Source organism: Pleuronectes platessa, chromosome 4, assembly GCF_947347685.1.
Source record: "Pleuronectes platessa chromosome 4, fPlePla1.1, whole genome shotgun sequence".
NCBI classification, from domain to species: Eukaryota; Metazoa; Chordata; class Actinopteri; order Pleuronectiformes; family Pleuronectidae; genus Pleuronectes; species Pleuronectes platessa.
Window position 1 is genome coordinate 13,725,190 of NC_070629.1, and position 27,849 is coordinate 13,753,038.

A 27,849-nucleotide genomic window follows, 5' to 3' on the forward strand; every position below is an offset into this window, starting at 1 on the left:
TTTGTCTGTATACATACATAGTTTTTTTTTTCACAGTTAACAGGATTGATAACGTGCATTTAAGACACAAGGACATTTCGGATACATCAGGAAGAAGGTCACAAGGGGAATTTTTAAATCCTGCGTTTACAATAATGTATTTCTTGCATGACTTAAATCTCCAGATGGATGGAACTTCACAATGCCGTCAGATTTGCAGAACAATACCATTCACAATACATCTGTCTGAGGTCAAACACACAGGGAGTTAAAATAGGCAAAGTGGTCAGCAGACCAAACTGTGGACATGCATTGAACAGACGTCACGTTGCCACTGCTCACAGCGAGCGATAAACACCGGAGATGCTCTGGTGAAATAAATCTGCATCACTTCTTCAGCTGAGAGAAAGAAAACGCAGACAGACTCAAGACACCATGCATATTAGATCACTTAGTGCCGGTTAGGCAATTGAATTTATTATACAAATTGCTTTTAATTAATGTAAGTTTGAATAAATTAAGAAAATATTAAATGCCTTTGCCATATCACCAAGGGATGTGAGAGGTAATTTTTTTTCCAGAGACGGCAATATATTGTTCACCGTTCAACTTCAGCTGTCAGTTTTTTCTTAATCATAATATTTCAACTCTCCTGACATTTGGCGTAAAAATAAACACATTCAAGGAAGCTGAGTGGCAAAATCCAGCTGTTTGGCAGGATATCTCCGAGATATGAAAGAGAGGAAAAAAATGCACATTGTATTTGGAAGAACATATCTTGGCTTTTAATGGTGTACTGATGGATTCAAGTAGGTGGTTTTTGGAAGAATGCTCTCCCTATTGGCATGCTTCACAATGAGTGTGGAATTATCCTCCACTATGCCAATTGTCAAAAATGTGATTTCATAAGTCAAATAAGATGGGCAAATCAAGGTCAAGAGCGATATTACAACCGACACACACTTCTGTTCAGAGGCGGTGGACTCTCCGACTAACTGTGTGCGTGTGTGCATTGTTTTGGTTGTTGTGTTTTGTGAACGCCGGCTGCTTAGACTGTTAAGTCGGGGAGGCAAACAAAGCAGATGCAGGACAATTTGATCAATGATCTCCTGGAGTTCATGGAGAGGGCACATAGGGGTTTACCAAGGCTGGCTTAACCACCAAAGGAACAAAAACCTCCATTACCTACTCCTGCCTGGCCCACTGATGAGACACCAAATTAGGGTCAATGAAACCACCAACTAAAGATTGATCATCAGAACATCAAAGTCCCTCATGTAAATCCAGCCTTTTTCAGACATCTGGGGTATTGATACAAACCCCTCCCAGAGGAGAGTTGCTGGTTAGAAACCAATAAGCCTCCTGGGGGGTACTCTGACCCACCCTCCACAAAGACCCGTGAAGTCTGAAAAGTATCTCCTTGTGAGCGGGTTGAAAAGTTGAAGTTTTCACACTATCCTCTGCAGACGTACCAGGTGGGATCTCTTATGCAACCGTCCAAAGTTCAACACGGGTTCATCATCCCAAAGTTACATTCAAGGACAAAGCAGTGTTGAGACAGAGCAGTCTCCTATTTTTACTTGAGTCAATCGAGGTCCCGATAGTAGCTGATTGTTTCCGATTGGGGTGAGAGTGGTCAATGGAAATATGATAAACAATTACACAAACAGTAAGTTCCCTCCACCAGAGACACCACAGGCCCTGCAGCCCCTCCCCCCTGCCCTGTCACTCTGCTGAGTATTTTGGTTCAAGTTCCACTGCAGCATCCGGCTCAGTTGCGGTCTCGGTTTCACCTCCCACTTCCTTTTTTTGGCCCTGACGTGTTTCCGCCCCTGAATTAGAATCAACTCTTTCCACAATGAATTGTGATATCAGGCCGTGTTCCTCCTCTCGTTGACGGCGTTTGGAAACTAATAAGAAATCCCCTCAATGAGGTCAAAATCTATTTCCCCAACCCCTCGCTCAGGACCACGGGAGGAGAGATACAGGGGCAACATCAAAACACAGCAGCACAAAGAGGAAATCTCCTACTAACGCAGCGATAAGATAAGGGGCAGAGAGGGCTGACCTGTTGCAAGCTTGAAGAACTAATGCTGTTTAATTCAGGGAAAGTGGGGTAGCATTATCTTATATCATTGTTCTGGCAGATTCCTCTTCCAGGTGTCAGTCTTTGCAGTTTTGGGTGAGAAACTGCAGAGCGGCCACAGGCTCTCCCAGATTAAACCTTGTGACGAAGGCCTGGAGATCCCATTTACCTGTGGGAGCAGGATGACACAGATATTAGTATATTTACAGAGGAGACATCTTATTTAGATTTCAGTATGAGATTGCTTTGCAGATTTTGAAGCACTAGTAAACATGTTTGCATCCGGACGATATTCTACATACATTCAGCAAAGTCTACGCGCAGCCTTCGAGGGCATTTCTCATGACCGCTCGGCCCATGTTTCAGGGATCTGAGGCCTAACTGAGCAGCACATGGCTCTGGGATGTGAGTCACTGAGAACAGCACTGCTGAAAATAAAACATGTTGCTGTAATGATGGAGGTGGGAACACAAGGACGTATTGGCAAGAAGATATGATTCAATCGCCTGGACTGTTTTTTTTTCTTTCCTCCCCTTTTAAACAAACACCAGACGGCCATCCGGCTGGTATGACAATATCACTTCTTAGATTTTGACAACCCATGATTCCCTGCAGTTTCCCCTCCCTTTACAAAAAAAAGACAAATTCACAATTATCATTCCAAGGCAACAAAATCATGCGTGCTTTAAGCTCGCAATCTTCAACAGATTATAAGGAACTAGTCTCCGTCTGTGCGCAGCCTCACATGTTTCATGTGTTCATAAGACAATGCCTTGCTCCGTAATCCAGGGAATCACTGACGTTCTGGTATTTCCGCATGTGAAGTGATTACATTAACAGCTGCTCAAGAATAGCGTAGGAAAGTTAATCTTTTGAAAGGAAAGCCAACAATTGAAATGGTCCACATCTGTAGAGAGAGAGCGGTCTCACAGACACGGGGTCGAGTCTGCTCCTGGATAGAAACATTACTGCTGCCGACCTCTTGCTGCAGCTGCTTCACAGGCCTATACACCGTCTCTGTTTTCACCATCATGGAGCCACACTTTAAATCCTCCTGCATATCGGAGGAGTTCTGGGGGAAGAAATGCACTTTACCATCAAGTGCACTCACCTACTATCAGTGCTGAGGCAAATCAGAAGGTTTAATTTAGCGTTTTCAGTCAAAATGACTCATTCAAGGCTGCGATATTTCAGGCTTTTTATAGAATATATTATTGCTTCCAAATACTATCAAACCTGAGAGTGGAGTACTTATTTGTAAATGTTCAAATTGGGAAAGTTATAAGCACAGCCAAAATTATTACTCAACTATTTTTGGGCTCCTTGAGAGTCTCCCTACATGTTTGGCTTATGAGAGACTTGACACCTCTGTGTGTCTGGGTCTGCCACGAGGTCAGGTCATGGTTTGGAGCTCAGCTGGGGAAGAGGATGAATAATAACTGGGAGATGAGCAGATGAGTACCTGGGCCTCGCCGAGTCCTCTCTGTGAATGAGGATTGCTCGCAGAGAGGGCTCCAATAATCGACTGAGGGCAATGAAGTCAAGTGACCTGTCTGCAGGATAGGGCATGGCCCCGTGGCCCCTCTGGCCTGTGCTTTAGAGGAACATAATGCACCGCCTCTGCAGAATCCCAGAACTCACTGCATGTCCAGAAAAAGGTCACCCCTCAGAGCCAGCGTTTTATAGGAAGCTGAGGGGTGAGGCAGCTGGTGGACAGTAAACTTTAAACTGGAATATAGTTCATATAGAGTCTTGTGGCAGATTTTACACTTATGACATTTCATGTTTAAATCCTCAGACTTGCTTTTCCGCTGTTCATGCAGAAAACCTCCCATATTATAGTGTAAAAAAATAAATCACACTGAGGATCATTTTATTTTACAATAACGATCATGTGAAGAGTCAACACCAGGCGATGCTTGTGAGACTTTACGAACATAATCCTGACTAAAGCCGTGCAACCGTTGGGAACCATCCAAAAAGAGGCAAATTCCCAATATCTGGTGCTATCACCCTGACTGGGACCCCGAAAATGCCTAGACTTACAAGTGACCTTAAAATAGGCTGGTGTGTGTTTGTAGTGCAGCGACGCGTTTCCGCCTCTCCCATCTGCCTGCTCATGGAAAGGACAGATAGTGTGGGACCTGAGGGCGATGTTAAAGTCTTCCTGCCTCCCCTTTTGTTTCCACCTTGCTTCTCTATCTGGGTATGGCAAGAAGATCAGGACTGCTGTGAGGTGAAACAGAGCTGCTGCTGCATTTAGCGGTGTGGGCGGTGTCCCTGTTAAACCTTTTATAGTGTCTCAGAAACGCTCAAAACCAAGTCATCCTGTTCACTTTGCTGCAGAGTAGCAGGAGCCGTATCCGGTTAGGAGCCTCGCTGAGTCTCTTTGCGTCAGATTCGTATTAAAGCTTATGCAGCGTCTAATTTCATGAGAGGGGAAAACTGTTAGCGGGCGTCAGGGGTCAGCCACAGAACAGAGCCTCAGAGATGCCTCAGATGCTGTGCTGTGGAGGGACCCGAGTCGTTTGGCTGCCGATGTCACAGCTCATAGCCTGCTGTCAGTTAAGCAGCCTGCGTAGTTAACAAATGCTGTCGCCCTGCTGTTAAAGAGATGTGTTGAATAATATTTAGTTCTTAGTCTTCATCTGTCATTTCAGAGTAAATGTTTTCATGATTGACCTTCACTTCGACTGGAATACTTGTTCAATTACAGGGTGCACATTAAATAAGGTCTGTTTGTAGCAGACTATTACGATTTTAATTAATTACTGTGACTATTCTTTATTAATTGATTAATTAGTCAAATGTTTGTCTGTGAAACTTTTTGGGAAAACAGAGATTTGGCATTATACTCGAGAAATCACCTGATCAATTAACCTGTTGTCAGAATTGTTGCAGGTTCGTTTTCTGTCAACCAAATATTCTCCTAATTGATTAATCAATTACTGTTTCAGTGATTTTTTTATCCATCATAATTATTCCTTTTTCTTCTTCAAAACGGAAAGACAAAGAAATGCAGCATTTCTTCACAACAGAGAAGAAATATTTTATCTTTGCTATTAAAAGTTAATGTAAATGATTAATTGATTATTTTCTAACCAATACATTGACTGTTGTTTTGACTTTGAGGGCTGATAAAAATAAATAAATAAACACTATGACCCCAAGTCTGTGAGGTTAAATATAAATCCCAGAACTTTTACTCTCCTGACAAGTGTCTGTTGAAGAGAGCGAGGAAAAAACAGAGCCAGCTAAAATTTTTAAAAGCGTCAAAGTGTTCCTTAAAGGCAGCCGACTCCTGGCTGAAACTCAGGCCTGCTGTAGCAACCAAATCCTGGCTCTCTTGACTCCACGCAGCTCTGATTAATGGTAGAGGCTGTGGGTGGGTGGTAGACATGGATCTGCCCATTACCACACTGCAACATTGCAAATGACTTCAATTACTGTGGAGTGTGCTGAGCTGGCAGTAGGGGCTCGAGGAGGCAAGATGAGCAACGTGCACCATCCAGAAGCTAACTCCGCTGTGATCCATTCACTCACAAAAATGTGATCCTCACACACATCCTCTCTCCCCCGTAATTTATCAGGAGCAAAAATGAGCAAGAATGACGATTTGGATCCTTTTTTCATTTTCAACTCTCAAATTTTTAGCCAATATGTTTTGATGGAGTTTTTCTTGTTTTCATCACATTTTGGTTTGGGCTCAGCCTGTATCTGTCGAGGTCCAAGTCAGGGGACAGAGGGCTGGATAGTGAGCGGCGTATGTGCAAACGACTGTGTAGGCTGCAACAACACTCGATGGCCTCTCTCAAGGCCTTAGTGTGTCCCTCCCCGGCATTGTAACACTGTTTCCCTTGACAAACTGACTCGGCGGCACTCAACAGTAGCAGGACATACTGAGGGCTTGCCAAGTGGCTGACAAGTATCACGAGGGCCTGTGTGCCCACGCTTGCCCCCCACCCTGGCACAGGCACAGCCTCCATTCAGGGACACCCTTCCTGAGCCAGAGCAATGGGGGATTCCCTACGATCACGCCCCTGTGCCCGACGCCAAGAGCGCAGCCCCCCTGTAGTTCACTGTGAAACAAACCAGCTGTCCCCATCAGTTCACTGACCCACATTCATAACCTTAACACCGGAGACACCGCAGCCCCGACCCACCTCTCATTGTTCATCGCTGAGGTGGCGGCCAGAGATGAAAAGAAAAAAGACGACAAATCGGCGCTGAAATTGAGTCAATGGCTGCACTACTGGAAGTGGAAAACGATCATTAGGAGTCTCCCACCCACGACTAAATGCTCTCCCTTCGCAAATCACATCAATTAATGTCATGGGCTATGAGAAATGCTCTCTGTGTCATACCACATGGAGGGAGGACAGACGCTAATAAGTGAACATACTTAACGGAGGAGGTGGGGAGACATGGGATTCCCCCTGTTCCTCTTCTGCCTGTGCAGGAATAACACGCTCGCAGCCCAGTTGAAGCCGACGATGATACAACAGGTACACCCGAGATCTCAGCCAAAGCCATGTGATCACTGTAAAATCAAATGTTCCAAACCACAACTAGGCTTTCATAGGCTTTCATCCTTAATATGTCACCCAGCGTTTCCATCACAAGGCCGGTTATTCTCTCCTGAATTGACCAATCGAATGAAGCAGCTGATTTTCACAGAGGGAATTTCATTAATTTCATTTCCCTTGAATAAAGAGAACAGTTTGCAGGAGAGAGGAAGCGCTACAGCCGTAGTGACTGTCACCCAGCAGATTAAGGATGGGTGGATCCACTCAGATCAACTGCTTCATAATGTGGAGGAGATGTTTGTATTTGGGCTGCAGCAGGGAATTAGTATGCACCATTTTATTTGGTGCAAAAACTATATTCAAATATTCAAAATAGCAGTTTGTTATTCATGCTGTTATTTCTTCACCTTAACCAGTTCTGACACAGTGAATACCCAAACAATGTGATAAGTCTTCATCTCGTCTTCCCCAAATAGGAGTTCAGATAAGGAAATGTCCTTTTTTTCCCAGACGTTTCAACATCAAACAGACTTGAGCCTAATGTGTCTGGATTGTTTGCTGACATAGCTGTCAAAAACTTCAAACAGCGGAGACTGGCAGCTCCACACGTTCGCGGCCGCAGCTCATGAAGTCTCAAAACGCCACGGTCTCCGCTCAAATCACAGGTTGTGGCCCGACAAGAACAGACAGACGGGCACGCCTCCTGCGAGGTGCTGCACTGTGCCCACCTTCTCGATACCTCTCTTCAGGGGGGGAGGAAAAGTCAGAAATCTTGAAGTATAAACAAAATAATACCTGCTTTCTGCAAGACAAAATAACAGAGAGGCAAACTAAGAAACCGATCGGGTAATAATATAAGTGACTGCACGTCTATCATCACGGTGGATACGATTTTAAGACAGAGTTTAACAACATGTGGTTAGGCACACTCGTGCAGGTATGCGTGGGAGATACTCGTCTTGACCCTACAGGCACTTACTCACTAACCTCATTAACATTTCCCTTGTCAAGTTCAAGCACTTTGAGAAAATGATCTTCCTAAAGCAGCCCCACTATGCTCAGATGAAATGCTGGTAATTGTTTGGGAATTGGGCATAATGACATCTGTCTGGACAAATACAGCCTCGAACCACATGGACTCAAACATGGTTAGATTGCGTCTGGCTGCAGTGTCATGGGACATTATATGATAATATTTAAAATCACAAATAATCGGATCTTCCTCTGATCAGCAATTATAATTTTTTTATATAACATGGTCAAATTATTCGAAATAAGTGCACTCTAACAAATGAGGCAATAACGACACCAGTCTAATGTTTTAAAATGTCAAAACTTTGTATATGTGAGGAAGTGAAATAATCATCTATCTAATGCTTAAAAAAAACACCTGCAGCAGAATCTCTGAAGGTTCCTAAAACACAAAACCTAAAACCACAAAAGCCAATAACGTGGTTAATTTGAGAGGACCGTTTCAGGTCGACAGTTTCAATACCTCTATGCTGATTCAACACCTAACTACTGGCTGCTGTTGTGTTGATCAGTGCAGGTATATGACAAAAGTGGTCTGAACTGGAGGAGTTGTGTGGTTACCGCGGGACGAGTTTTCCGGTGGGCTGAGAGACACGGATGCTTCTGGAGGCTGCTCAAACAACATGAGCTGGTAGCGATGAAAACCAGACTTCTGAGGCGGAGTCGGCGGATGATAGTCTGCAAAGAAAAAACAAAATCAGGAGAGCTGCGACTGGTGACTGACACTACCAAGCATTAGATATGATTAACACAAATATAAAATCATGGGTTAATTCTGTGATGCTTAAATCATTTCCATTGTAAAAAGGTTTCTACAAATGTATGACTCAGAACAAAGTCAAACATCCAGATTATTATTTTGAGATAATCTTCTTTAATCAATACCTGAAGACAGTAGCTGCTACTGTAGTGAAATAAACTAAGTAAGGTTATAAAATGAATGGTCCATTGAAAAGCATAGTCACCAGTGAGGGTGGTTCCATGTGTCTGTCCACTCTGGAGAGCATCCCCCTGTTAATTCAGACAGTCAGTCAGACAAAGTGTTTGGGACAGTTAGTGAGTACACTTCTCCGCCAAACCTCACAATTGATTAAAAAGGACCATGAAGACCCAGGAGTTTGGTAAAGAGACAACACGGTGGGCCGTCACAGTTCTTCCTACAGCACACCCACCCACTGTAACCAGAGACAGGATCGAGAGGCAGATTGCTCTTCAAGCCAATTATACTGGGAGCTAATTTTCTTTCAATCTAACCGGCTCAATTCTCACTAAGCAGACACAAATTGTCACAGCAAGAGATTTCAGCAACTAGATTCAATACACCTTGAGGTATATGATACTTTTTTTATTTTCTCTAAAAAATATATATATATAAAGATTACATGAAGCTCCAAGCTCCACTACAGAAGTCCATCAAAATGATTAAAAAATGTTAACGTTAAACATAAGACAATTACAATATAGAAACAGAAGCGCAGATATTTTTCATGTATTTTCAAATGTATATTTGTTAGATTTAACTCCTTCTTCCCCAGGAGGCACAGAGTCAAGGACTTCACTGAGCAAGTTGTTCAAACACAAGTGTTTGTTTAACAGACTCGGCTGCTCACTACAAGACGGCTGCGTCCTCGAGTGGGAGGAAAATGACTAAATATCTGTGTCTGTGAAACAGCCCAAAACCCACTTGAGGTAAGAATGGAAGTCCCCATCGCAGGCATCAAATATCTGGTCCCAGCACTTACTCCTATGCTCTTTTCTGCACACACAGGCGCCCCCCCCAGGAGGACAGAGGTACTGTGTTACTGGACAGCATACAGAGACAAAGGACGAGCAGGACGAGGAGTGTTTCTCTCATCTCCTTGAAGTCTTAAGCAGAGATCTCACTTTTGTATAGTGACAGAAATAAATAACATACTGGGTTAAACTGTATTTGTCCTGTACAAAATGCAACAATGGTATTTTGTAGAGGGAGATGAATTTGGTGCTGTACATAGTGCCAATTAAAATGTGTTTATAAGCAAATGGTGCGTCTTTAATTTTATGCCAGAATTACTGAGATGCAATGCTGATTGATTTACATTGCATTTATTCATATCAGTTTCATGATTTATAAAAAAGTAGCACTAGTAGAGCATGCGTGGCCTCTATTGTTCAGGATCTTATCTGGAATCATGCAACTGCTGTTTGGGAGGTTTAACAATCAAAGTATTAGAAAGCACAGCAGCAGTGTTTACTCAGACTGATATGATTCAGAGGATTAGTTTCAACTGTATCTTCAGCCACTGATGAGTGAGAAAAAAAGCTTTATTTAGAAATAGCGAGAGTCCTGCAGCATGCAGGCTCCAAACCCATTGCCATAGCAACAGGTAGTCAACATTTGAGCGTGCAACATTTTACCAGATCTTAATGCTCGGCTCTCGCTCATTCTCCACGGCGCCCTGTGCCCTTTTAATTTCATTACAATGCACAGAGTAGAAACAACAATAAGTGAATGCAATATTAAAATTCAGCCAAACAATAAAAGACAAGTAAATCATGTGCAGAGTTCTCATACAGTAGAATCACGTTTATTAATCTAAGAAATCACAATCCTTTTTAGTTGCGGTGGTTTATCTGTGCATGCAGAGCAGAGCTGGTGTCACAGTCGTTGTGACGGGGCAGGACAGTGTCGAGGTTACTGATGCTCACTGGGGAGTGACGGACCTGCTCACACTAATCTACAGGACATTCTCACATGGTAGGCGTCCTCCCTCAGGGACACTGATGTGGGGGTGGGGCACAGAGCAGGTAAAGTTCTGACTACTAAATGATTGACAGTCGCTCGCTCACTTAATTGTGTTTGTAGAGAAAGGTTCAGCTGAACGTGATGGTTTTCACATGTGTATTTAATACAAAAAAACAAGTCTTGCAACTCATGTTAATTTAAAAAGCAAAAACAAAAGGCAACATGGCAGATACTGAAAGTAAAACATAATTTTTTCTGGGATAAATTCATCAGTTTCACCTGATTAACTTCATGTAATGTCTCTCAGCCCAGTTGAACGATTTCCTCGTTAACCATCCATGAAATTAGGGCTGTAATACATTTATAAGGCTCACACCGATGAGCCGATAAACAAACAGTGGTAATTTTAAATACAGTTAATTACATTAATTCAAATTTTCAGCATGGATGATACACTGACATTTCTACATAGCAAATCCAAAAAGGTTGATGTTTGGCAAAAACCTTGCTTAGTTTATTTACTCTATCTGGCTTTAATCAAGTATAACTATAAAATGTGAATTAAATGTCTGTTGACAGCAGACAGGTAAAATGAATGAAACCTGACGGATAAATACAATTAAATTTAATAACAACAGGTAACTGATATATAATCATAAATTATTGTTTAAGGACAATGTAATGAAGGCTTTAGAAGAAAAACCTGATGTTTTACAAGTGTGTTGATTCTTTATTACTTTCTCTATTCTCCAGTACGATTTACGTTTCTGCACTATGTCTCTGAACAGGTCCTATATATTCGTCCTCCATAAGCAGATATACTTTTGACTGTCGGTGCTGACATCAACCTAAAGATCAAAGCAATATTACATTACACAGATGTCAGAGAACCTGTGGTTTTGTCTTCTGTTGTGCACAATATGTTTACTCATAATCCAAATTTGAAGCATGCAGCTAATTCAATCGGAACAAATTTATTTAATCTTCTAATGTGACGGGTATGGTACATAGCATGAAAACTACAAACATTTTAAAAAAATTATTGATTCATATTGAAGGAAACGATATTACCAGGGTCACATAAGAATGTTCTGCAATTAAAAAGACAGAGAACACTTAAGTTTAAAACACTTTTGCAGTAACATCAGTACTACACTTAGTGACGACACTGACCCTTGTGCAAAGGAATCATTTGAATAAATGTTTTATAATTTACTGTGAGTGCAGACGGCATCTATTATAGTTGATACCTCCCACCAAAGCTTAAACCCTGACAAATCTCAACTGTTTTCCAGGATGACAACATTGACATGTTGTCATCATCAGTCAGTGCTTGGAGAAGTATGGACATGATTTCATGTATAGATACCATAAATAAAAATCTAATAAACATAGCATTAAATAAATTACCTGGATGTTATGGAAGAGTTATTTACTCAAATGAAATGTGAGTACACTTTGCATTCTCATTCTAGGGGAATACCCTTTTTCTTGTGGCTGTGACAGTGAATCACACAGTGTGGGAGAAGCACAAACTGACAGAGATATAATCACTGAACGTGTCAACATGGCCGTATACTATTTTACATATTTAGCACAGAAAAATAAAGAAACTCTGAAGCATCAAGGTGTTGAATAGAACAAGTGGACAGGAGAGGGTGTAGTGAGTAGTCTTAGGGGACCGGAGATGATGACACCACAACAAGAAATATGTTTTAAATGACCCATGAAAATTACAAAGAGCCTATAACCTGTTCTATGGCCAACCGGGACCTCTGATCTGCCTGTGGGGGGCAGTAATGGAAAACAGCATTAGGGTCCCAAGTACAAAGATGACCACACAATCAGCTGATGAAACAAATCATCCATCGCTTGTTTATGAATTTCCACAGCAGATCTTTTCAGGTTGTGTAAACTGTTTAAATGTGGGAGCTACTCAGACTTCAGATAGCAGATCTAACTTATCTTAGTCCAGCTGTGGTGTTACAACACTTCATCCTGCCTCTTCCTACTGTTCAGCGTAGCCCAGCTTGCCTGCATGTTTTACTGACTCTCTCACACTCTGACTCAGACAAAAAGCAGAAAGGATCCCAAACAACCTACACGTTATGAGCGATGAATAATTCTGAAATCTGGGGGGAAAGCTACGCAGCAGAGCTTTTTCTGTGGGTCACGCAATAGCCTGACACTCCAACCACTGATATTCTGAATCTGTTCAGAGCAAAGCACAACCAAGGCTGCTCCCGAGCAGCAATTTTCATCACACATAATGAATCAGAATTAGTTCAGAGTTGATAGCAGTGTTATTCCCATCCTGAAATTGTATAAAAGGATAATTGATGGGACACTGATACGCCTCCTGTAGCAAACAAAAACAACTCAAGAAATTACCTGTTAATCAATGTTTAAAAAGTGATTATAATATTATCTACGAATTGTTAACGTCTCCAGGCCTTAGAGGAGAAGATGAGCCGTGTGTTTGTGTAACGTGTCTACATAACTTCCGCTAGGAATCCTCTGACTAGAGCCAATAGGTAGGAGTGTGTGAGGAGGTGGTGGTTGGGTGCAGGGGTGCGGTTTCACCAGGAATACCCACTTGCCCAGCAACCCTTCTACTTCTCTGTGTGGGTGCGTGCTTCCCTTTGTCAGCAAGAGTTACTCATGCACCTACTTGTGTATCCACCGCTTGCCTCCCCCTCCTTGCACACCCTGTAAACCCACACCTACGACAATCAGCACCCACGTCCTTATAATGCAGTTCTGTGAGCATCATTCTCCCTTTTACTTGCAGTCAGGCTAACAGACGGGGAGAGAGAGCATGACAGATGGTGTTCACAGCTCTATTTCTGAGGATGGACTTGTACCGCCACAGCCACCCCTCCCCCCCTCGCCTATTCCACTCAAGCCAAGTGCTTATGACTGCCTGCTCATCTTCGCCTCAGTAATCAGCCCATTCATTTGCAGGGTTATTGTGAATTAAAAGTGTGTGTCTCGCGAGGAACCTCACGGTTTACAGGTTAAACACTGTTATTCTTTGGAGGAGATAAACATGCTACTCGAAGACTGGGAGACTCAAGTTATGTTGATGAAGGGAAAACATTGAATTTCTCTTCTGTTACAGGGATTAATTTGACACTTAAAAACCATCAGTGGTGACAAGAGTCTCATGTCCAATAAGTGAAAAGAGACCAGCAAGATCACCTCACTTTTGACTTTATCTTAATCTTTATTAAATCATATTGGATGGACTATATACCTTTTACACTGCACGTACTACTAATCAGGGAAAACAGTTTGCTCCGTTACGGTTCAGACACAAAAATTGCTGCCTGAGCTGCACACTCAATTGTACCATACCTGTGCCACCCTTCCTAAAACTGAAGGACATTGTCTCTGCTAACCGTCAACAGACTCTGGTGCAGTGGTGGAAATAGTATTTTTCTAAATCAGGCACCACAATTTACGCAGAGGGGCCAATTACATGTCCAACAGCCATGCACAATTCCTGATTCAGCAAGGTGCACATTTAAGTTACTCCTTGTTTGCTGTAGCTTTGAGCACAGCCATGCATCAGTGAATTTGTTTAGAAAAAAAATCCTTGACAAATTGTCATATTTATTGTGAGTATTGTTAGTAAGGGATCAGTTTATTTGATGACCTTCAAAGATCTTAGAAGAACTTGTCAACTTCTGGCAGGCTTGACATGAGCTGTTATGATGTGTAAAGACTGCATAAAGCTGCAGACAAGCGTGCAACCTAGTTATCCACAAAGGTCCCCTGGGCATTGTTAAAGTGAGCTGAACTGGTGACCTGGCCACGTCTCTCTGTGGAGACAACCTGCAGTGTCACAGGCGTCGTAGACCTCCTTTGTGCTTTTCTGAAAAATGGCTCCATCGTTTTAACTGCAAACACAGGTGCACCACATTCCTCCACCGAAAACTCTCTTCTGCTCCTTAAATGCTCATCATTAGCCTGTATGTCACAGTTAGCTGGGATCAAGCTAACTTTTGCCTCTCAGATAGTTGAAGGTGGCACCGAGAGGCCCAAATCAGGTCTCAACATCCATCTCAGGTGATCTCCTCACAAGTGGACAGCTCCAGGTACATCTGTTTATACCTGGCACAACCACATGTGATCAATTCTCAATTCCCCGGCCTATATGCAAAACATTGCTAATATAATTTCTGTTTGCAAAGACCAAATCCTGTTGTTTTTAACCAGTCTGACAATGACAGACAGTGGGAGGTTCTCTGCACAGACATTTTCACAACAGCAGCAAATCCTCTGCATTATTCAGGTGAGGGGTGGTGCGGCCGGGTGCAGCAGGCAGAGGCAGGAAGTGTATTAACTCTGCTACAGAGGTCATGTGATTTTGTTTACAGCACATCAACACCCTAACACTGGGAAAGGCTGACAAGTGTGAACATATTTTTTGGTTCATTTTGAAACTGTAGCAGGTCAGAGGCTGTAGCTGATAAGGTGGCCTTTCATTGTGGCCCACAATGCATTGCTTTTACGCAGCCAAAAGAATGTGCTCTGATTGGATAAGAAATGTATCGTCAATGCATCTTGGGTGTGTTCCTATCTGTGCTCAGAGCTGTCCACTTGAGATTGGTTCACACGAGACAAATATTAGCATCAGGTCTGAACATTGTCGACCGTTTGGCACATCTCGGTGCTGTGGGACTTTGGAGAAACGCCATTCTGTATCTTACAACTTGACTTACAGTTGAGCAGCTGATCTATGTCCGTGGTTGCTGGTATGTATGGCACTGAAAGCACACGGAAGATTTAATTTTTTTCGGTTTTGCAAAATACACTATCCAACCTCATCATAAAAAATATATATAAGAAAACCAATAAATCACAATGATTACTACATACAATAAATAACACTGTATTAGGTGCATTTCACTTTTCAATCAAATATAAATAATTAAGTAAAAAAATCATCAGCAGCCTGATAATCAGTTTTCACTCAAGTCTTAATGGTATTTGAGCATGCGTTGTGTAAAAACCTAATGGGTTCAGGTCTGGGGTGAATGGTTGGTGGTGATCAGCTGAGCGGGTTGGATTGGCACAATCAGACAGCGTGAAAGCCAGCGGGGGAGTCACCCCTGATCCGCTTCAGTGCATCAACAAATTAACCCACTTATCAATAGCCTGCTGGACTAATGGCTTTAGTAAAGAAACTCATTTGGCTTTGGTAATGAAGCAGTCCAAATGAAGAGTTGGAAACACAAACAGTCCAGTTATTAAGTGAACTCCAGCCATCACAGACTTTACCCAACACGCTGCGATGCACCGAACCTACACTCCCTCTGTCAGGCTCATTAGCAAGAAGCACACTATTACTCAAATCACTTAAGAAACTAGCCACCAAAAACTCATTATCACATCCATCTATTAAGTCTAATTTGCATACATTACAAATGACAAAGGGGCCGTGCCGGGTCGGTCATCCTTACGGAGCAGATTGGGCCTAACAGGGCAGAGCACAGGCCAAAGTGAGAGTGTGTTAACAAGATAATTTCAACCAACCTGAGTGCTGCTTCCCTTACAGCTCCTGTGTGTGAGTGTGTGTGTGTGTGTGTGTGTGTGTGTGTGAGTGAGAGAGTATGGGTGCTGATGAGTCTCTACTTAAGTACTGTTGAGGGAAGCCCTAGCCTGAGTTCCCAAGGTAACAGTCTGTTTGAGTGGGGGCTGGCTGACTCATTTGAAGGGAATCCTGGAACCTGAACAAGGCTGCCCACTCGCCCCACCCCCAGCTTCATCAGCACGAGCAAACAAGGCGCTGACATGTCCCCATACAGGGCTTCCCACTGCCGGGGGTGGCATTGGAAAATCCCAGCCAGAGCTTGCCTACAAGTAGCATCAGAAGACCCACACACACAAACATGAGGCCTCCATGGAGATAGTAAAGGGATGGATGATAATAGAGCTGCGTGCCCACAAATACATCCGGGCATGTGCCTGGATTTTGATTAACACATGAAGGGACGGGGGAGATTTAAGGGGGCGGGAGAGAAAGAGCGAGATTAAGCTGATTAAACAGTCAAAGGCCCGGAATTAAAATAGTTTTTGAGGTGCGAACGCTGACACAAAATAAATTGAGTATCGAAACCTTGTGGGCCCGGGCATGGGTGAAGAGGAGGAGAAGAGGTGAGAGCGAGAGGAGGAGGATGAAGGAGGAGTAGGAGTAGGTGGACAAGACAACGAACTCTTTGCCCACACAATTAATCTAATTATGAAGAAATTAAAAGCGATCAACAGGCGTGTAATTGACCAGCTAATTAGTCCAAGGTCAGCTAGTTTTCTTGTTTTGACTTTGGGAGCTTGGTGATGTAGCAAGCAGCAAGATTGGAACATTTCAGTGAAATATCCTGAAATTCACAGCAATAAATTAAAACAACTGTTTCCACATTGATAAAACAAATTTTCCCAATAAATAGCAATAGTTTGTGTATTATTAATCCAACGTTGTATTATTCATAGAGTGCTAAATTGAGTTAAAAGACAAAATAATAGTTTTAGAAACAGTACATTCTGCCCATTAGACAAAAACAGTGCACCTACAGTCCATAATTCCTGCTGTTAGGAGTAGCCATTTGATTTGTTTCCGTCCACTGTTCTATCTGTTGATAACTCTATAGTTCATTCAGTGTCTTTAGTCATTAACAACTGAGAGCTGGTACAAAGGGATTTAAGAGGCAGCATTACTGTTTTGAATAGCTGGATGTTTAATTCTTCTATTATAATTGAGGCAGGAGCGAGGCAGAGGTTATGGTAACTGCTGGAAACCTGTCCCACTTCACAGAAAGGTTAATGAACCTTACAAGTCCTATGGGAGATGGAGTATGCTGTTAATTTGACAAACGTGGGAAATAAATGCTTTTATGCTTTTATTGACGGTGACCAATAGCGGCCTTTGCTGGAATGAAAGGTTTTAGTCTTTTGGGTGCTTTGCTATGAGGCAAAACAATAATGTGGAATGCATTTGTTGGAAGAAACTAAGTACATAATTGTTTGAATAGCAATTTCAGGCCAAAAAGCATCTTCATTATTAATTCCTACTTTTGGGGGATCATATACTGCACAAAAATGTACAGTAACCTCATTCACGTTATGAAACATCCGTCCTCATTGTGGATGCATTTGTAGGAATGAGGGATTTTAAAAAGCTGCATTTTAAAATCTACATATTTTCACATTCCATTTATGCACTGGTCTGGATTTCATTTTAACAGGGCACCAAGGGTTTAATACACTGACAGCCGGAGAGGAACCTGTGTAACAGTGCCAGCGCTAACCTGAATTAGTCGGTGGGTTAGAGAGAACCATCACAAAAGGTGGCTGAGATAGATCCGATCAGGACAGAGGTTTAAGGTGCACCATCAACAATGTGTGCAGTGTGTATGATTAAGAGATTAAATGGATAATCTCTTTCCCATTCAAAGAGCCTGACAGATGCAGAAATCTGGTTTTACAAAGATAGACTTTAAATCATAGCTTATACCTAACCTGCCAACACAGTTCAGACAGACATGCAAGTTCTTCAGTTGCTCCAAACTGTGTACATTTTGAGAATGTGACGGGAAATTGGTTGTTTGGTAAATCTAGGAAAATTGAAATCCTCAAAAAATTAGGGGAACATTTTACAAAAACGCTAATGGATTTCAATTTATTTCTGAAAATGTCCAACAACCCCTTTTTGTTGTTGATAAAATACATCTAGGCAGTGATGGAATGCAACTAAGTCCATTTACACAATCATTTTCTCCTAATTTATGCAGATACATTTTTTGAGGCAAATTTACTTTTTTTCCAACTATTTTTATTTGTTTTTTTTCCAATGACCTGACACACAACAGTTGAGGCAAATTTACCTTTTACCCATTAACATATATTTTTCAGCTGTTGTTTCTAGTTAGTTTAGGATTTTGAATCTACGAATAAGCATATCATCATCTTATGAATCAATCTTGTTCTTTATATGAACAGGAAACAAAACATGGGCCCTTTTAAGCAGCTTGGATAAACAGATGCTTTCATTGTTTTTTAAGCACCGTCTCTGTGTGTCAGCAAGTGCAACTGCAACAATCTTAACCTTTTAAGATTAACGTCAGTCTTGTGTTTTGTACAGTTGTCTAAACCTATGAACCTAATTAAGACTGTCCTAGTCTTACAGGCCCGTCCAAGTCCGTCCTAAACCTATAGACCCATCGAAGAATGTCCTAACCTCATAGATAAGTTTTAGACTATCCTAACCTGATGAATATGTGCAAGACTGCCCAAACCTCTGTACCAACCTAAGACTGTCTTAATCTTATAGATATAACCTTATAGATATATATGACTGTCCTAACCGTTAGATATGTCAAAGACTTTCCTAACCTCTATACCAACTAAAGACTGTCCTCACCTTATAAATATGTCTAGGACTATCCTAACCTTATAGATACGCCTAAGATCTCCCTTACATCTATATCAACTAAAGACTCTCCTAACTATAGGCACCCAACAAAGAATGTCCTTGCCTTAAGACCTACCTGACCTACCAATATTAGAGTGTCCTATGTATAAAACCCCTTTAGACCGTCCTTACCTTATATACCCATCTTTGACTGTCCTCACCTTATAGACACATTTAAGATAGTCCAAACCTTATATACTTGGCTAAGGCTCCTATAACCTATTAGCCAACCTCTGTCCGTCCTAACCTTGCAGAATCACGTAAGACTGTCCTCGCCTAATAGACCAGTATAACACGTCTTAGTGAAACTGACCCTCATTTTTTTTTCTTCTAATACCCCCTCTCTACCGAGCCAACTCGCTCTCGCTGTCTCTCACACTTTCTTTCTCCCAGTGATCCTATCGGCACTGTTTCCTGTGCACAATGTTTGCCAGAGGAACACACAAGAATTCACGCTCCACAATCCCTCTTAACCTTTGACCTTGGCTTATTGTTACCTGTGAGCAGCACTGTGGCAAACATGTTGTACAAGTACTGTACAGCCCTGCAAGCTGTTTATGTTCTGCAAGTATGGAGGGCAGGGGAGGAGGGAAGGAAGAGAGGGAGCTATTTAATCCCCCCCAAAGGAACTCCCCTCTCAACCCGTATCGTGAACTCGCAGGCAAATCGCGTTGCTGGAAGGCACACCACACACACACTGCTGTCTTTTTAATTTCATCAGCTGAAAGAAATCTATACAGTGCTTTGGAATCCGACTGAGCTGCGGAGAGAAGTGAACTACAGCACCCTGGAATGTAAACAGGTTTCACACCAACTGTAGCATAAAAATACCACATTGTAACAAACCTCTTGGCTATGATAATGGTCAATAGCACAGATCAGAGGTCTTAGTAGATTTTATGGTTGTTAGTCCTACAGCATATCAATAAGAGCGAGTTGAACAAATCTCGAGAACAATTCGGAGGAAATTATTCAAGTGCAACATCGTCTTCTACTGAACGTACAGAATCCACAGTGGCTTTTTGTTTGTCATTATAAAAAGCATAATCTGACGAGAAAATCAGGAACACTGTCCTTAAATCACATGTATTCAACTGCCTGGTTAGAAACAGATATGGGCTGTGATATGCACAGAATGGACTCATCCTCCTGTACAATGTTTGACAAGTACTCGCAGTAATCGCAAAAATAGGCAGAATATCATATCAGTAAAAGAGAGCCAGGATTTGTTCTACAATTTCTATCTACATTGACAGATAATTGTCAAACATCCTGAAGCCATGGTAACTATGATGGACTCAATGTTTCTATATTCATGAGATTCCAGCTTTATGTATTTTATATTATTTTATTTTATATAATTTTCATATTAGGGATTATTTTCTTATCCCGGATTTATTATATTAAAGATGATCTATGCTGCCATACCAGCTCTAGGTTTTTGTTTATTATACAATATGAACTATACTGCAGTTTTCTATTCTTACAGTTTAGAATAACTTTTGGAATCCAAACAATCATAATCAGTATGTAGAGTTAGACAGGCCACTATAATATCTGCCAACTTTGCATTCATAGCTGTCACAGTTAATTATGATGCCAAAATACAAGAAAATACATTGGTTGCAGGAGGTCTTTTGTGAAGTCTTTGTTTTTGTGTACAATTAACTGGCAAGCATGCTATATACTTAAATAGGGGCTATTTTAGGTGAGCATAATTGTTAGTGAGTTGTTTTTATCAGCATGCCTCACTCCCCTTTACCGTACCCTATCAGGAGACACCCCTATGAGGAAGCATTTTCCACAGCCGCGGCCACAGCAGCCCCCCACTGACCCTGACATTTGTTCATTTATCCGCCCCTTTTTCCCTCCTTCGGTTTTTCAACTTCTCCTATTTTTTCTTTTTCTGCACGTCTGTCAAGATTGACCCCGGGAACAGGTAGGCAGACTCTGGCAAACCCCCCACCTGTACCCTGAAACACAAATTCGCACATGGGGCCGACTGCCAGAGATCCTGCTTTACTGACTGAAGTGGAGTGGCGGGGAGGGAGGGGGGGGGGGGTATGACAAAGACGACAGCTTGTGTGGGGGAACATTGTCTGCGGCTGCGACTAGAAATCTTTTCAGGAAAAACAGGATTTTTATACACAATGGTCGTGGGTGTGAAGAAAGGGGGCACATATTAAAAGAAGCGCCTTTATGTGTGCATTGCTACTGTTTTTTTTACCGGTATTTGCATGGAGCGGGTCCAATATGCTCTTTTTTCTCTACTAGGCTGTAGTGTGACAGACTGGATCAAAGAGGGCTTTCCAGGTTGTCCTTCTTTTCTTGGAGAGTGATCGTGATATATCCAGGACAGTGTGCACGCTGACACATAGTGTAGGCCTACTTAAATGAAATAAACATGGAATAGATGGAAATAGAGACTAAATCCATGTGGAGAAGTCAATAGAAATGTGTTTCCTAGAAAATAAAGAAACATTAGGCAACATGTAAAAACTCTAATTTATGGATGATTATTCCCTTGATGCACAAACAGCTTCCACCATCGCAGCTCACGTTCTTCATGCAGTGAAACCTCCTCAATCATCTCACCACGGCAACCAGAGCAGGGAGGTCAGTTGTTATAGAGATCGCAAGAGCCTTGGTCGGCTATCAGCTGTGTGTGTGTGTGTGTGTGTGTGTGTTGTATTTGGACGGGGGATGGAGCTGACAACTGAGCGGAGGATTCTTATGTAATTCTCCCTTTAGGTGGCAGAGAACAGTGAGAGCAGCAGCCCACACTGAAGAAGAACCTGTTTGTTAATAAGCTGTGAGATAAGATCAGATAAAATAAAAACGAGATGGGATTATTACAGGGAGTATGTACACAAGGCCAGAAGATCCAGATGTGACAGAGCGATAGGGACAGTCACATTTATAGCAAGGCCAGGTATGAAGCTGGTTTGTCCCCATACAAAGTACAGCTCTCTAATATCTTTGTTCAGCAAAATTCGTATACGATTTTAGGTCGCTGCTTAAGGGCAGACTGATAGAATTTGTGGAAGAGATGACAAAAGAGTTGTAGAAGTTATCGACAGAGTAGACCAGCCTCCGTGATAGCTCTTGCTGTTATGTTGGGCCGGAAAGGATTCAGCATCAGCATCTAGACTGCCAATATAAAGAAAAAGAAGAAGATATAAGCTAGTTCATGTTTCCATTACACTTGATCTGAGCCAGGGATGATAAAAAAAGAACAAAAAACACGAGTAGAGCAGAGTATGAGGAGAGTCTGTTGAGGTTTAATGGGGGAATGACTTCCACAAGCTGAACTCGATGTAGCAGCACCTCTGACATTTGTCTGGCTGACGCTGACAGCAGGATGAGCACTGCTCTAAATGTTAAGCACCTCCAGCTGCGCGTCCATGTTAAGGACTATTGTTGACTTGTACCAGGGGAGGTTTCGGTAGTTATGAAAAAAGATGAATGACCTGCATGTTTCTAACGGTCAAACTAATTCAAGCTGAAATATTAAGTATAAAACAGAAAATACAGTATTCAAGCTGTTTACTGACAAGTCAGGAAACTAAAGTACCTGAAGCATTCTTTAGATTCTTCTTTCACTTTTAATCATATAAACAGCACCTGTTATACTTAACGCCCCATATATATATATTCTTTAAGGCACTTCACTCAAAGAACATGTGTTTATGCTGTCAGTTAAAGTTTAAACAAAGGATAACAACAGGTGCACAGAGTGGAGTTTAGATTGGGTAAAGTTGCTTCATGTGACTTGGAGCCAGGAGGCAGCTCTGTGTAAAAGTTTGTGAAACCATAAACAAGCAAACTGTTAACCTGGGTTATGAGCATGTTTAGCAACTTTGGAGGGAAAAAAATAAAAATCACATTAAAAAGGAAAATTGTTCAATTCCTTTGCGCCCACCCCCTTGTCATAAGATATGGATGTCCCGTAAGGTTATTTGTGTTTGCTGGGAAATGAAGTGCTCAACTGGATTAAAAACATACTGCATATGTTTGGAAATCTGTTTCCCTGGGCGTATGAGTGGAGTGAGCGAGCGTGAAGCAGCAGCTTGCATCTCCTCCAAGAGAGAGGGCAGACACTCTCATCATTAGCTGGGCTACAATGTGCTCCTCTACCTGCTCCAATCTGCACAGCCAGGCTCCACTCTGACGCCAGACAGATGTTCCCAGCACGAGGTGCAAAGTAGCGCGAGGGGAAAAGAGAGTGAGCAGGAGAGAGGCAGAAGAATGGAAATATTCAGCAGAGTACACAATAAGAGTTTAATTATGAATAATACCAATGGCTCTTTGTTCTCACGATGAAGCTAGCTATGGTTCGCCTGGCCTTTGGGAAATTGTTTTGGCTTCCATATGGGGGCAGCTGTCTGTCAAAAATAGACGCATATATCGTTACATGCCACAGTAGGGATAATTACAGGATAAAGAACAATGCAATTATGTATGTTTATTTGCAATATTGAATATTGGTATTTTGCTAGAACAAACTAAGACTTTAGCACAGAAAGGGAAACAAATACAATGTCAAACACTCGATAGTGAAAAGCTGCTAAACTTTGACATCAAGTGTAAGTTTACAAGATCAAGACATACACTCGGGTCACTCAGGACGTCCTGTACTTGACTGAATGACTGTTCTGGCTGCACAGGATTAACTGGGTGTGACTTTGTATTTTAATCACTCGTATTATGAGAGAAATCTCCACAGACCAAAGTCTTGTCAGTGCAGCCGCAACCTGTTGTATCTTATTCCTCAATGACATGAACTATTGTTACCCCACAGTATTTTCCTCATTAAAAATGAAAGCTGTACAAACAATTTGATTGAAAAAAAGGTGGATCAGCCACAAAACGACACAATTGTTATCCTTTTTTTGAGTGAATGAATACTGTAAGGACCAACACGCCTAATAGTTTGCAGCTAAAGGACATCTTGAGGTGTGGAGCAGACGATCGCTGCAGGCCACAGAATTCGCAAACACAAAGCCAGCTGGTCTGACACACTCACAATACTTCACTGTTTGTGTTTGCCTGACCAGCAGCAGAACACAAGCTCTGTCCTCCTCCGGGAGCCGCTACAGCAGAGATGGATGTTAAAGCATGCATATCCCTTGTGCGCCATAATAATGACCACAGCGAACGGTCCAACTGGCCCCCAGTTCAACGCCAAAGAGAGAACATTAACAAACACGCGATGTCACCTGACCTTTCTGAAGGGAATCTGGAAGAGGAAGGACAGCATGGAGACACGCCAAAGCATGAACAGGTTACAACAGGGTCAAGATAAGAGATATTTTTACACTTAAAAAAAAAGAGAAGTCCACTAATTATTCTAATACGAACTCCTCTGTATAATATTAGGGTTAGGGCAAGTTTGTCAGACAGCTAATACCTTTCAGGGAGACAAACCCTCAGCAGAGAAACTTCACACATTATAAAAAGTAAGAAAAAATCCATAAAAACCTAAGGCTACACGTCTCTGCTTAAATGGGATTTTACAGAGATAATGAATACCTTGGCTTTTCTCAGAGCAGAAAAGAGCATTAACTGTAGCAACTGTTTTGCAAGTTCATGTTGCATCATGTTGACTTTCAAACTGCCGAAACTATAATGAGAGAATAAGTATTAACAAGTGAAAGTAACACCCAGTGCTGTATTTATGTAAGCTGCCTCTATTCGGATACTAATGATTTGCTTGTTACAGTAATTATCGCTGCGAGACCAAACCGGAACATCTGCATTGATTCAGACTCTGGGAGAGCGGCGGGAGGGAGGGAGGGGCTCGCAAGCTGGAATTCCACTTCGAGAGCGAGACAACAATCTGTTGATGGTTATTTTGGTAATTGTCCATAATTGATGTAAAACAGAGGGAGTTGCAGAAGATTCTAAATTGCTGTTTCTGTAGCTTGAAGGGTCATTGAAAATGGGCAGTTGCAGTGGAAATGCATATACAGTATCTAATAATGTGAGCACTAAAAGAAAGTGGACAGCTGGCGGGAGAAGACGAGATACCCACACAGTTTACACTTTTTACTGCTGGATTAAATTGTTCTTGGTCGTCAAAAGTAATGATGCAGTGAGTGGTGCAGCCGGTTGAATTAAAGATGTGACACCTGACATAAACATTCAAATATGACTGTCTCGCACACTTAGTAAGTTATATTATTTATTGTGTCATACACACACAAAAAAACTGCCCACACAAACTTATGTGACACCAAAAATACTGGTGCAGAGGGGAAAAACATTTGTCACACAAAGCCAAGATTTTAAAAATTCACATTAAGACCAGATAATTACTTTTTGACATTTTTTAAACATATAATTATGTTTATGTCATAGAAATATATATTTATGCATATTTAAATATTAAGAAAAGCTACAAGCTAAACTTAATAGCCAAAGCAAGAGCGTAATTTATAGTTATATCTTGCTCATTAAATAACCACTCATCTAAATTAACTTTTTTGTTTTGTTCGTCCATCATCAATAAGAAAGAAGCTGGGAGCATAAAAATCTGCTGAACTGGGAACTAGCCTAGTTTAGCATTAACCACCTACTGAGCTCAGTTCAGGCCAGTTGAGTGACTTTAAATTCATTAAATTGTACAAAAAATGTAATGATAGAAATCTAAATACCATCTACTGCTAGTTGATATTGTGTTTTCCTTTCAAACGTCCTATTAATTCTATTCTCAAAGTAGAGGGCCATTTTTCATCATCTCTATAGTCTGTCAATTCTTTTTTTTTTCTTTCTAAAAGCCTTACATCCTTTTCCATCTGTTGCTCAGTTTATCCAGCCAGCCTGAAAACTTTAAGGGCAGATTTTTTAGACGAGACCATAACTCCTTAAATAGGAAAATGCAAACAAAATGTTCTGTCTTCTGTCCAAAGTGCTTCAGCCTCAAATCTGCCACAGCAGAGCTCTTTCTTAAACTTAAACCTCATGATTAGCCACACAGAAGAACTTATCATGTATCACACTACATTTTCTCTGCAGGAAAAACATGTTTCTATTGCTTATACGTCTTATACGGATCTATTCACTGTAGATGTAGATAAATAATGTTTGAAAATGAACACTGTACATTATGTGTACATATATCAGATTCCTCTCTCTGCTGTCAAGAGGGTTTGGGTTTGCCTGACACACGGTGAGGAGATCCTCTGCGCATGTTTGGGTACGTGAAGATAACAGCTCAAATCAAGGTGAGTGATGTCTCTGTAATACACGAGGTGTGTCCTTGCTCTGTTACCACCGCCTCTCTAATGAGACCTCAGCTGAAGGAGAAGAGTAAATCTAGGGGTGCCGCGTTGCTTTGTCCAGCTTGACCTCACTCACTCTCTCTCAGCTGAACTAAAGAAATCTTCTGCCTTCATCGCTACGGCTACGGATGAAGAACACACACTAATTATGGAAACATCCACAAACTGGGTCAAGACTGCACGACCTTGGACTAATGAATATATATGTATGAAGAGAAAATGGCGGCTGAGGCTCTGGCTGTCGTGGATCGAAACGCTGATCCACTTGACATCTGAAAGCATGACCTCTGACTTCAGCTCAAAAAGATACTTTGCCTTACAAAACCACTAAACACATTGCCAGAAAAGATCCATTTAAATGCCAAACGTGTTGTCATCGAGGACTTCACTCTTTATCTTATAAAGATGGAACAGACTAAAAAGAGAACAAATAAATCATTTATCATATTTAATCACTAGCTGTCTTTTTTGCTGCGTTTCATATGAACTCCTCAATTCATAAACTGACCTACATTGCTGTCAAAATCACAACTGCACCGAAACAAAATCCAATACATGCACATAGACTCTTGAAAAAAAAAAAAAAAAGGAACAAAACTGAGGTTGTGTGATGTCACCTATCCACCCTGCTCAATTAAACACCTCCCACTATCGGTTGGCATCACTCAAAAGGCTCATTAACCCTTCTGACCAACCACCAGTCACAATCAGAGAAACATCCCATCACATTGGCCAATCCCTTTATGGGCAGCGCAGGTCAACACCCACACAAGTGACAGGCAATTGAATAGCTGGAGTGAATGTGGTCTGTCTGAGCACTTGAAAGACATTTGTTTATTCACAGCCGGTCACGCGGCCAGACAGACTTTATGGGCTTAAAAATAAGAAGCAAAGGTGATGCCCGATGAAATTTTATAAAGTGGAAATTACCTTTATATATATATCAGTGATGTTTGTGAGTGATATGAGGTTACTATTCACATATTCTTTAAGGTAAATGGCTGCATAAATCATCTCTTTAAGTGCAGCACAGACGAGCTGAATCACAAAATCCTAAATTTACGCCTATTGTAGATTCACTCAAATCTACATCCCAGATACATCACATTTGGATCTTTGAAATCGATGTGGCATTCACTTAGTGTACGACAACGCCTTATGAAATGGAACGGGAGCAGTGATACATCAGCGAAGCGTCTTTGTGTGCTTGTTTTTAAGACCACTAGTCTTAATCTACTGGGTTGATCTCCCAGTTCCCGCGGGATTAGAAAATGTCTGCAAACCTCCAAATATTTGAGGCAATCAACAACTCAACACGTATTTGGCGTTAGAATGCAAGAATGTGAAAACACACAAACGAACGGATGAAAAGGAGAGAAATATGAAGAGAAATAAGGGGATCGGAGCCGTGCCCATTTCGGGGGTGTAAAATATGGAGAAGTGTGGATCATTGGGGGAGCTGCTCTGCCTGGGGGAACAGATGAAGGGAGGACACTCTGCCAAGATCTCTCCACTGGAGGGGGAGCTGAGGGACTGGAGCTCTATGGGAGAAAGAGTGTGCGCCTCGCATGCTGCTCTCCTCAATCTCAGTCTCACACGCCTGCATTGACACGTCCCAGGCTCTCCGCAGCAGAGGGAAATTGCTGCTGACAGGCCCTTGCAAACTTTCACAGCCATTTAGAAAGACTTACTCCCACACTTTTGTCACAGGCATTTATTGCACAAGATACATGATATGAAAAATT

At 41.8% G+C, this 27,849-nt stretch overlaps 1 protein-coding gene across 2 annotated transcripts in view; it reads right to left on the reverse strand.

Annotated features, from left to right (window-relative positions):
* Positions 1-27,849, reverse strand: part of LOC128437698 (phosphatidylethanolamine-binding protein 4) — a 50,900-nt gene continuing 23,051 nt past the window's right edge. For both annotated transcript variants that reach the window (XM_053419884.1, XM_053419883.1), the window contains 3 exons: positions 8,589-8,634; positions 8,185-8,301; positions 1-2,234 (listed from right to left, as the gene is read on the reverse strand). In XM_053419884.1, the coding sequence (XP_053275859.1) occupies positions 2,143-2,234; positions 8,185-8,301; positions 8,589-8,634 (255 nt within the window). In that variant the 3' untranslated portion in view covers positions 1-2,142. The remainder of the gene's footprint in view (positions 2,235-8,184; positions 8,302-8,588; positions 8,635-27,849) is intronic.